This window comes from Loxodonta africana, chromosome 18, assembly GCF_030014295.1.
Source record: "Loxodonta africana isolate mLoxAfr1 chromosome 18, mLoxAfr1.hap2, whole genome shotgun sequence".
Taxonomy (NCBI): domain Eukaryota; kingdom Metazoa; phylum Chordata; class Mammalia; order Proboscidea; family Elephantidae; genus Loxodonta; species Loxodonta africana.
Window position 1 is genome coordinate 58469279 of NC_087359.1, and position 12329 is coordinate 58481607.

The window sequence follows — 12329 nt, forward strand, 5'->3', positions numbered from 1 at the left end:
AGCCCTGCAGAAGACCACACCTCCTCCAAAGCGAGTTACAGTTAAACCTTTGGACCTAGAGCTTACTGTATCCCCAGAACCCCCTGTGGAGGTCACACATTCTACAGCCCTGCAGAAGACCACACCTCCTCCAAAGCGAGTTACAGTTAAACCTTTGGACCTAGAGCTTACTGTATCCCCAGAACCCCCTGTGGAGGTCACACATTCTACAGCCCTGCAGAAGGCCACATCTCCTCCAAAGGGAGTTACAGTTAAACCTTTGGATCTAGAACTTACTGTGTCCCCAGAACCCACTGTGGAGGTCACACATTCTACAGCCCTGCAGAAGACCACACCTCCTCCAAAGCGAGTTACAGTTAAACCTTTGGACCTAGAGCTTGCAGTAACTCAGCAGCCAGGGTCATCCGAGGCAGTTGTTTTTCCCCCAGCGACTCAGCAATTACTGGTGCCTTCTGTAATTTCTGTAAGTTACACCCCTGAAAGGGTTCAGAAAGCTCTAACAGAGCAACAGGAACAGAAGGCCATCACACATCACCCCCTAGAAAGGACAGAAATGGCTCTAAATGAGGTACAGGAACAGAATGCTGTTATACATTACACCCCAAAAAGGGCACCAATGCCTTTCACTGTGCAGTGGGAACAGAACGCCACCAACGGAATGAGCATATGCGAGCTCTGTGTCTGCCAAGACGAAACGCTGTCCTGTACCGGCCTCCGCCCAGAGAAGAGGCTCCACAGAGTGCCTGTGCCAGAGCCCAACGAGTACAATGGCACCTTCACGGTCTTGTAAGCATTGCCTTCCTCATTTGTCCTCTGCACTCCGCTTAACATGACAGCCTTTTCCTTCAGGCCTTCCTGGGCTCCCTCATCTTCCCAAGCCATGTTGAACGACTTTGGTTTTGACCTTTTCTTTGTCAACTTTTCCTTATCCTCGTTCTTCTCCTTACTATTGTGCCCGCTTCCCCAGGCTTTTGCTTGTGATTGCCCTTATTATTTTTCCTTACCAATTCTTCTTTAGTCCCATCATTTCATGCCTCAACCTCTGCTCTATTCCCAGTTTTGCTCTACCCTCTTTGTAGGATTGTGTTCCTTTTTCCATCCTGTTGGTAATGATACAACAAAGCGGTTAAAGAGAGAGCTTCTGGAGCCAAGCTGCCTGGGTTTGAACCCAGCTCTGTGACTCAGTTTCCTCATCTGTAAAATTACTATCCCATAGGATTATTGTGAAATTTCAATAAGTTCATACATGTTAAGCATTTATATCAGCACCTAGCATATATAACTGTTACCTATTATTATTTTATCCTTCAGGTCCAGACTTGATCTTTGTCCCTGGCTTTTCCATATATAAAAACACGTGTTATATGCCCAATCCAGGGCTAGGCAGTGTAGGAGCCACAGAATCTAAGACATTAGCTTGGGAAGATAACAATGATAGATGGGAGAAAAAGAGTGTACGTGAAAAGGGAAGTGGTGCATAACTATGTACTACAAGAGATGCAGACCACAGGTGCCATAATTCACCAGAATCCGTAACCACCTGCCTGTGGAGGACAGAGAAAGCTGCATGGGCAAGATAAAACTTTAGCTGAAAGAGTGACCGAAACCAAAACCTGCTGCCGTTGAGTCAATTCTGACTCGTAGAGACCCTATAGGACAAAGTAGAACTGCCCTATAGGATTTCCAAGGAGTGGCTGGTGGATTCGAACTGCTGACCTTTTGGTTAGCATGCAAACTCTTAACGACTGCGCCACCAGGGCTCCAAAGAGTGACTAGGATTTGCTAAATAGAGAAAAATAGGGAATACAGCCTAGGCAAAGGCACGGATGCAGGAATGGTCAGGACTTAGTAGACCAGCCTGGCTACAAAGAATTGGGTTAGGAAGCAATGCAAGATGAGATTGTGAAAAACCTTGACTATCAGCTATTTTTTTTTTATCGGGTATAGAGGTTTGGAAGTTACACTGTGAGATATGGAGAGCCACTTTAAGTTTTCAAGCAAGCGGGATAAATGATTAAAACAGGAAAATTATTTTAGAATCCATATGTAGGGCCGCCTGGAGAAGAAAGCTTGATTCAGGGAGACCAAATAGAAAGGTCTATGGGCTGAATGAGAGCATTTGTGATAAGAATGGAAGGAGAATCCTGGGAGCACTTCAAAAAAAGGACAGGATCTGATGATGGACTAGAGAGTTGGGGAAGCAGCGTACAGGAAAGAGAAAAACTCAAATACGCCTCCAAAGTTTCTGCCCTGCATGATGAGCAAACTGATGGTGGTAGAACACACAGATGGAGATCCACCAGTCAGGAAGGAGAGCCAGTCTGGGGAAGATCAGTTCAGTTTCCGGCATCTTTTGTTGGTGAGCATAAAGCAATCAGGAAGTTTCTGGTGGAGTGGAAATGTCCACCAGGCAGATAGGCGGGCAACTTAACTGCTTTGACTTAATTTCAAATATCACCTATTTGACTTTATAAACTGAGTAGGTAAGCTGTTGCTGAGGGAAAAGGACAGAGTTAAAGGAAAGAGTCAAAGTTATTTACAGAGTTAGTAGTTGAAACCGCACCTCGGGAATTTAACAACTTATTTGAAATGCATGTCATTCGTGGATACATTTCCACAGTATAATAATTTTTAAAAGTGTCACAGAAGAATATGGCATAAAATGTGAAAGTCCCCTCCCCTTCCCCTTCCCTCCCTCCTCCCTGAGTATATGTCCTTCCTTCCAGTCTCTTCCCTTTGCGTTTACATACATATACGTGTTTACATACATATTCCTGTTTTTTCTAACGAGGTAGGAGTGTACTTCTTGCTCAGCAGTGATCCGCAGGTTTTCATTAAGCAGTATGCCTGAGAGATCTTTCCACTCCAGTCCATTGGTCCTTCTAGTTTCTAATGGCCTTTATCCTTCCACCACCTGGAGAGGTTTCAACAACGGGCCCTCCGCCCAAGCTGTGGCATTGCCGGGCACGCATTATCTGTGTACGTATTTGCTGATAATGATAAAGGAGGAGAATTGGGCAGATAGGAAGTTCAGGTTCTGAGCAGTTGGCCTTATCATTTGTGCCACTGCCCCCCACAGTCTGTCTGTCTGAATTGAACCAGTTTGGCAGCTGACAGCCATGGAAGTTAGAAAGCTGAAGTTCTGCATCTGAATATTTCCCGTAAGGTTGCCATGATTCTTTAGAGTTATTCTGTTCATTCCTATTCCTATGTATTCAAAGATATGAACTGTGTTTCTTCACAGAAATTTCCAAGGAAACTCTATTTCTTATATTGAGGAAAATATTTGGAAGGCATACCGCTGGACTGAGAAACTGTGAGTATATCCTCTCCAAATACGAATACAGAAAGCTAAGTGCATTGTAAGATCCTTCTTGGTCCAGAATTTTGACGTCAATACCTCCGAGAAAAGATATTTTCCTCTCTCCATATCCGAAACTGACTTCTATTGATTACCTCTATGGTGATTTTTAAAATTAAATTGGGTGGATTCTCTTTAAAACAAGTAAGATGCAATTTAAATTTACCTTTCATGTGATAAATAATACACGATCCTATTCTCAGCGCATAAAACTGAATTAACAGGTATCATGAAAACCCTCCTTGTTCCCTAACCCCCTACCCCTGAGTGACCACTTCTCTGAGTTCTGTGTACATCTTTCTGGATCATATGCCACGCATTTGCCTACATCCATATTGACATAAAACACAATAGGTTTATTGTGTGTGTGTTTTCTTTGCATAGACTTTTTTTTTTTTTTTTAAGGGCTAGGAAGTTTATTGGAGCACTTTTGAGGGAGGGGTTGGTTTTGTTTTTTTGAGAGTACAAAGGAACTTTATCTTATACGTATAAAAATACAATCTGAGGACTTCACAGTCCTGTGGATGGAATCCCATGGATGAAGTCGGGAAGCCCTATAGCTTTTCCGGTTACTGAGATAAAAAAATTCCTCTGATCACTTTTAGTCCCAAGAACAGTGCTAGTTCCAGTCCAGTGTCTCAGTCACCTAAGTCTATACTCTCAAAGAATTGAAAACTTCTCCCTTCCCTCAGCCTGAGCCTTTCTTTAACCTAGACGTATACAATGTGAAGAGGGGTCCTGGCTGGCTTCTTCTCTGTTTCCTTGCCCTATATCTCTCATTCTCCATCCCTCCATTCAGCTGGCTGCCTCTGGCTTCTTAGAAGTTGGTGAGGAGACTGGTGGAGACGAAGGGGCTGATATCCTCTGGTAGTGGTGCCCTCTGGGTGTTGCATCTCCCATGAGGGATTCCTCACTTCCTGGGTTTCTCAAAAATAGCACAACTGGAGTTGTCCAGCTGTCACTCCCTTGCCCTGGTGGTGATTCTTCTCCAGCTGGCTTCTCATGAAGACCCCTCAGCTTCCACATACAATTGTATGATGCCAGCTTCTTTCTGCTGAGGCTGTCCTTACCTCCAGGAGGAACCAATAACAACGGTGCCCTTTTTAAAGGTCCAACAGTGGAGTCCATTTCTGGCCCATAGAACACGAGGAGATTTGTCAACATTTTTATAAAATTATTTTATCATAGCATAAGTATATGTTAATTGTATAACTCATTCAGCTTGTAGAAAATGGCATAGAATCTAATCGGCAAAGCTAGTCCTCACTGTCAAACACATCAGCCAAATGAGATTTGCTTTCATTTAGGAAAAAGTCCAATTTCATTTTTTTTAAAACAGACTTTTTTCTTTTTGGAGCAGTTTTAGGTTTACAGAGAAATGGTGCAGAAAGTACAGAGTTGCCAAACAACCGCTACCCCCTGCTCATTGTTTCTCCTACTAACACCTTGTATGCCTGTGATACACTTGTTACAATTGAGGAATCCCTACTGATGCATCACTATTAACTAAAGTCCACATTTTACATTAGGGTTCACTCTTCCTGTTGTGCAGTCTTGTAGTTTTCACAAATGCCTAATGCCCTCTGTGCATCATTATAGTATCACACAGAATAGTTTCATTGCCCTAAAAATGCCCTGTGGTCCACCTGTTCATCCTCTCACCCTCCCCCTGAACCCCTCAACCATGGATCGTTTTATTGTCTCTCTAGTTTTTCTTTTCTAGAATGTCTAGCAGTTGAAATCATACAGCATGTAGCTTTTTCAGACTGGCTGCTTCCTTCACCTAGCAGTGTGCACTTAAGTTTTCTCCATGTCTTTTCATAGCTTGATAGCTGATTTCATCACTGAATAATACCCCATTGTATGGATGCACCACAGGTTTGTTTATTAATTCATCTATTGGAGGACATCTTGGTTGCTTTCAAGTTTTAGCAATGATTAATAAAGCTGCTATAAACATTCTTGTGCAGTTTTTTCTGTGGACATAAGCTTTTCAATTTATTTGGGTAAATACCCAGAAGCATGTTAGCTGGGTTGTACGACAGGCCCGTGTTTAGCTTTCTAAGAACCTGCAGGCTGTCTTCCAAAGGGGACATATCATTTTGCACTCCCACCAGCAATGACTGAGAGTTCCTGTTGCTCCATATGCTCGCCAGCATTTGGTGTTATCAGTGTTTTAGATTTTGGCTATTCTAATATTTAATATGTGTGTAGTGGTATCTGATTGTTTTAATTTGCAATTCCTTGATGATATATGATGATGAGCTTTGGCCAGCTGTATAACCACTTTGGTGGGGTATCTGTTCCGATCTTCTGCTGGATTGTTTGTTTTCTTATTGTTGAGTGTTAAGTGTTCTTTGTATGTTTTGGATACAAGTCCTTTATCAGATATGTGTTTTGCAAATACTTTCTTCCAGTCTGTGGCTTGACTTTTCACTCTCCTAGAGTGTCTTTTCAGAAGCAAAGCTAGATAACTGGGAGCTCCTAAAAATCAAACACCTAGGCTCATCCATTTGACTTTACCATATGAGTAAAAAGATTACCTACAGACCGGGAACAAGTTTTTAGCTATGATGTTTCCGATCAGTGTCTGATCTCTAAAATCTACATGATACTACAAAAACTCAACTACAAAAAGACAAATAACCCAATTAAAAAATTGGCAAAGCATATGAATAGGCACTTCACTAAAGAAGACATTTGGGTAGCTAACAGATATATGAGGAAATGCTCATGATCATTAGGCAGTACAGAAAATCAAATCAAAGCTACAATGAGATTCCAGGTCACTCCAACAAGGCTGGCAATAATCCAAGAAACCAAAAATGATAAAAGTTAGAGAGGTTGTGGAGAGAGCGGAACACTTATACACTGCTGGTGGGAATGTAAAATAGAACAACCAGTTTGGAAATTGTTTTGGCGCTTCCTTAAAGAGCTAGAAATACAACTGCCATACATTCCAGCAATCCCACTCCCTGGAATATATTCTACAGAAATAAGAGCCTTTACAGAGCCAGATACATGCACAGTCATGTTCATTGCAGCACAGTTTCCAATAGCAAAAAGATGGAAGCAACGAAGGTGCCCATCAATGGATGAATGGATAAATAAATTATGGTATATTCACACAATGGAATACAACAAATTGATAAAGAACAATGATGAATCCATGAAACATTTCATAACATGGAGGAATTTGAAGGCATGCTGAATGAAATTAGTCAGTTACAAATATTGTAGCAGACCACTATTATAAAAACTCAAAAAATAGTTTAAACAAAGAAGAAAATATTCTTTGATGGTTACGAGGGTAGAGAGGGAGGAAGGAAGAGAGGTTTTCAAAAATTAGATAGTAGATAAGAACTATTTTAGGTGAAGGAAAAGACAACACAGAATACAGGAGAGGTCAGCACAACTGGACTAAAACAAAAGCAACGAAGTTTCCTGAATAAACTGAATGCTTCGAAGGCCAGCATAGTAGACGTGGGTGTTTGGGGACTATAGTTTCAGGGGACTTCTAAGTCAATTGGCATAATAAAACCTATCAAGAAAACATTCTGCATCCCACTTTGGAAAGTGGCATCTGGGGTCTGAAACGGTAGCAAGCAGCCATCTAAGATGCATCAGTTGGTCTTAACCGAACTGGAGCAAAGGGGAATGAAGAACACCAAAGACACAAGGTAATTATGAGCCCAAGAGACGGAGAGGGCCACATAAACCAGAGACTACATGAGCCTGAGACCAGAAGAACTAGATGGTACCTGGCTACAACCGATGACCGCCCCAATAGGGAACACAAGAAAGAACCCCTGAGGGAGCAGGAGAGCAGTGGGATGCAGACCTCAAATTCTCCGAAAAAGACCAGACTTAATGGTCTGACTGAGACTAGAAGGACCCCCGAGATCATGGTCCCCAGGCCTTCTGTTAGCCCAAGACAGGAACCATCCCCAAATTCAACTCTTCAGACAGGGATTGGACTGCACTATGGCTTAGAAAATGATACTGCTGAGGAGTGAGCTTCTTGGATCAAGTAGACACATGAGGCTATGTGGGCAGGTCCTGCCTGGAGGGGAGATGAGAAGGCAGAGGGGGTCAGAAGCTGGCCAAATGGACACGATAATAGTGAATAGGGGGAAGGAATGTGCTGCCTCATTAGGGGGAGAGCAACTAGGAGTAAACAGCAAGGTGTTTATACATTTTTGTATGAGAGCCTGACTTGATTTGTAAACTTTCACTTAAAGCACAATAAAAATTTTTTTAAAAACGTCTTTTGTAGAGCGGAAGTTTTTAATTTTAATGAAGTTTCCAACTTGTCAATTGTTTCTTTTATCAATCATACTTTTGATGCTGTATCTAAAAAGCTATCTCCAAACCCAAATCACCTAGATTTTTTCCTGTGTTATCTTCTACAGTTTGTAACATTTTGCATCTTATATTTAGGCCTGTGATTCATTTTGAGTTAATTTTTGGGAGAGTTGTAGGCTGTGTCATATTCATGCTTTTGCATGTGGATATTCAGCTGTCCCAGTACCATTTGTTAAAAAGACTATCCTTTCACTGTTGAGTTGCCTTCTCCCTTTTGTCGAAGATCAGTTGACTAAATTTGCGTGGGTCAATTTATGGACCCTATTCTGTTTCACTGATCTGTTTCCCTATTCTTCATTAATACCACACTGTCTTGATCACTATAACTTAAGAGTAACTCTTGAAGTAGGATAATGCCAGTCCTCCAATTCTATTTCTCATTATTTGTTGGCCATTTCTTGGTCTTCTGCCTTGGAAAATCAGTTTGTCAATATCCACAAAATAGCTTGCTGAGATTTTGATTGGTATTGCATTGAATCTGTAGATGAAGTTGAGAAGAATTGCAACCTTAATAATACTAAGTCTTCCTATCTGTAAATGCCCTGGTGGCACAAAGGTTAAGAGCTCAGCTGCTAACCAAAAGGTCAGCGGTTCAAATCCATGAGCTGCTCCTTGGGAACCCTATGGGGCAGTTCTACTCTGTCCTATAGAGTTGCTGTGAGTAGGAATCAACTCGACAGCAATGGGTTGGGTTTGGCTTTGTTGTCCATGAGTGTGGAATATTCCTCCATTTATTTCAAACTTGCATTTCTTTCACCAGAGCCTTGTAGTTGTCCTAGTATAGATCTTGTATAAATTTTGTTAGATTTGTACTCAAACATGTCATTTCTTTTAGTGCTAATGTAAATGGTATGCTTTTACTTTAAAATTCCAGTTCTTTATTGCTGGTATATAGGGAAATAATTGACTTTTGTATATTAACTTTGTACCCTGCAACCCTGCTATAATCACTTATTAGTTCCAAGTATTTTTTTTTTTTTCAATTCTTTGGGATTTCCTAGATAGACAATCATATCATCTGTGGACGAAGACAGTTTTATTTCTTCCTTCTCAATCTGTATACCTTTTATTTCCTTTTCTTTACATTAGCTAGAACTTACAATACAATGTTGATAGGAGTGGTGAGAGGGGACATCCTTGTCTTGTTCCTGATTTTAGGAGTAAGCATCTCGTTTCTCCCTACTAAGTATTATGTTAGCTGTAGGGTTTTTGTAGATGTTCTTTATTCAGTTTAAAAGTTCTCTTCTATTGGTAGTATGCTGAGAGTCTTTATCATGGATGGGTGCTGGATCTTGTCAAATGATTTTTTTGCATCTATTAATATGATCATATGATTTTTCTTTAGCCTGTTGATATGATGAGTTATATTAATCGATTTCCAAATGTTGAACTGACCTTGCATACCTAGGATAAACCCCACTAGCTCATGGTGTATAGTTCTTTTTCTACATTGTTGGATTCAATTTGCTAATATTTTGCTGAGGATCTTTGCATCTATGTTCATGAGAGATATTGGTGTGTAATTTTCCTTCCTAGTAATGTCTTTGGTTTTGGTATTAGGGCAATACTGGCCTCATAGAATGAGTTAAGAAGTGTTGCTTCCTCTTCTATTTTTTGGAAGAGTTTTAGAAGGATTGGTGTTAATTATTCTTTAAATATTTATAGAATTCACCAGTGAAACCATCTGGGCCTGGTGCTTTCTGTTTTGGAAGGTTATTAAGTTGTTGATTAATTTTCTTTAATGGATATAGGACTGCTCAGACTGTCTATTTCTCCTTGTATGAGTGTTGGTAGCTTGTGTCTTTCGAGAGACTGCTTCATTTCATCTAAGTTGTCAAATTTATGGGCATAGAGTTGTTCACAGTATTCCTTTATGATCCTTTTAATGTCCATAGGGAGTTCTGAGGGCACAGTAGTGAAGAGCTCAGCTGCTAACTAAAAGGTCAGCAGTTCAAATCCACCAGCCACTCCTCGAAAACACTATGGGGCAGTTCTGCTCTGTCTTGTGGAGTTACTGTGAGTTGGAATCGACTCAACAGCAATAGGTTTTTTTTGTTTTTGGTTTAATGTTCATGGGATCTGTTGTGACGGCCCCTCTTTCATTTCTAATATTAATAATTTGTGTCTTCTTTCTTTTTTTCCTGTTAGTCTGCCTAGAGGCTTATCAATTTTGCTGATCTTTTCAAGGAACCAGCTTACAGTTTCATTGATTTTCCCTATTCTTGTTTCTATTTCATTGGTTTCTGCTCTGATTTTTATTATTTATTTTCTTCTGCTTACTTTGGATTTTTTTTCTTTTCTTTTCTAATGTATGCATTCAATGCTATACATTTTCCTCTAAGCACTGCTGTCTTGGTTATCTAGGGCTCCTATAACAGAAATACCATACCTGAATGGCTTTAACAAATGCAAATTTACTCTGTCACAGTCTAGGAGGCTAGAAGTCTGAAGTCAGGGCACCAGCTCCCAGGGAATGCTTTGTCTGTCTGTTGGTTCTGTGAGAAGGTCCTTGTCATCAATCTTTCCCTGGTTGAGGAGCTTCTCAGCACAGGGTCCCTGGGGCCAAAGGATGTGCTCTGCTCCTGGTGTTGCTTTCTTGGTGGCATTCTTGGAGACATGAGGTCTCCTGTCTTTCTGTTTACTTCTCTCTTTTATATCTCAAAAGATATTGACTCAATATACAACCTAATCCTGTAGATTGCGTCCTGCCTCATTAACATAACTGCCTGTAACCATACCTCATTCACATTGTAGACGTTACGATTTACAACACATAGGTAATCACATCAGATCACAAAATGGAGGACAATCACACAACACTGGGAATCATGGCCTAGCCAAGTTGACACGCACTTTGCGGGAACACAATTCAATCTAAAACAACTACGTTCACTGCATCTCACAATTTTTAGAAAATTTTATGTATTTTTGTTGTTGTTGATAATATACACAGCAAAACATACACCAATTCAACAGTTTATACATGCTCCATTTAGTGACAGTGATTACATTTTGAGTTCTACAACCATTCTCACCCTCCTTTTCTGAGTTGTTCCTCCCTCATTAACATAACTTCACTGCCCCTTAATGTTCCTATCTAATCTTTCAAGTTGCTGTTCTCAAACTGATCCCATATAGATAGTGCTTAAAAGAGCAGAATGCTCAAAGCATACATTTTTTATTAGTTAAGCTAAACTATTGTTTTGTTTTAAGGAGACTTCAGGGACATTTCTGACTTAAGGTTTAAAGATTATCTCAGAGTAATATTTTCAGGGGTTCATCCAAACTTCATGGCTCCAGAAAGTCTGGAATCCATAACAATTTGAAATTCTGTTCTGCATTTTCTCCCTTTTGATCAGGATTCTTCTATGGAATCTTTGATCAAAATGTTCAGTAATGTTAGCCAAGCACCATTTAATTCCAGTCGTTTGGCAATGGAGGCAGTTTTTATGGAGGCAATTAGCCACACATTCCATTTCCTCCTTCTTTTCCCGACTCTCCTTCTTCTTCTGTTGCTCCAGGTAAATAGGGTCCAATTGCTGTGCCTTGGATGGCTGCTTGCAAGCTTTTAAGACACCAGGCTCTACAGAATGAACTAGGAGGTAGAACAGAAGCACTAAACATGTTATTAGGCCAATTAGCTGGAATGTCCTATGAAACCATGATCCTAAGCCACCAAATCCCATGAGGTTTTTGGCTGTACATAAGCAGCCTCAGTAGCTACTCTTTCTTTTTTTTTTTTTTTTAATCATTGTAAATATATCTATTACACAACTTTTGTCAGTTCAACTTTTTCCAGGTGCTCAACTTCTTGACACCAATTACAGTAATTGACTGTGGAAAGCTACCCTTAATCAATGGGATATTTCCATCACCATTAACTTCCCTTTTCCCCATCCCTCCCAGTCCTGTTGTTGTTGTTAGGTGTCGTCAAGTCAGTTCTGACTCATAGTGACCCTCTGTACAACAGAACGAAACACTGCTCATTCCTGTACCATCCTCACAATCATTGTTAAGCTTGAACCTATTGTTGTAGCCACTGTGTCAATCCATCTCATTGAGGATCTTCCCCTTTTTCACTGACCCTGTACTTTACCAAGCATGATGTCCTTCTCCAGGGACTGATCCCTCCTGATAACATGTCCAAAGTATGTGAGATGCAGTCTCGCCGTCCTGGAAGTCCATAGTATACTCCGTATTCTTTGACAACACCACAATTCAAAGGCATCAATTCTTCTCTAGTCTTCCTTATTCACCGTCCAGCTTTCACATACACATGAGGCGATTGAGAACACCATGGCTTGGGTCAGGTTCACCTTAGTGTTGAAGGGGACATCTTTGCTTTTTAAACTTTAAAGAGCTCTTTTGCCACAGATTTGCCTAATGCAATGCGTCTTTTGATTTTTTGACTTCTGCTTCCATGGGTATCGATTGTGGATCCAAGTAAAATGAAATCCTTGACAACTTCTATCTTTTTCCATTGATCATGATGTTGCTTATTGGTGTAGTCGTGAGCATTTTTGTTCTCTATATGTTGAAGTGTAATCCATACTGAAGGTTGTGGTCTTTGATCTTCATCAGTAAGTGCTTCAAGTCCTCTTCA

The 12329-nt window shown here is 40.6% G+C and overlaps 1 protein-coding gene across 1 annotated transcript in view; it reads left to right on the forward strand.

Annotated features, from left to right (window-relative positions):
- The first annotated feature begins 375 nt into the window (after nt 1-375).
- The window catches only part of LOC135228105 (leucine-rich repeat-containing protein 37A2-like), a 55021-nt gene continuing 43067 nt past the window's right edge, over nt 376-12329 (forward strand). The window contains exons 1-2 of the mRNA XM_064271455.1: nt 376-786; nt 3245-3316. Of these exons, the coding sequence (XP_064127525.1) occupies nt 554-786; nt 3245-3316 (305 nt within the window). The 5' untranslated portion in view covers nt 376-553. The remainder of the gene's footprint in view (nt 787-3244; nt 3317-12329) is intronic.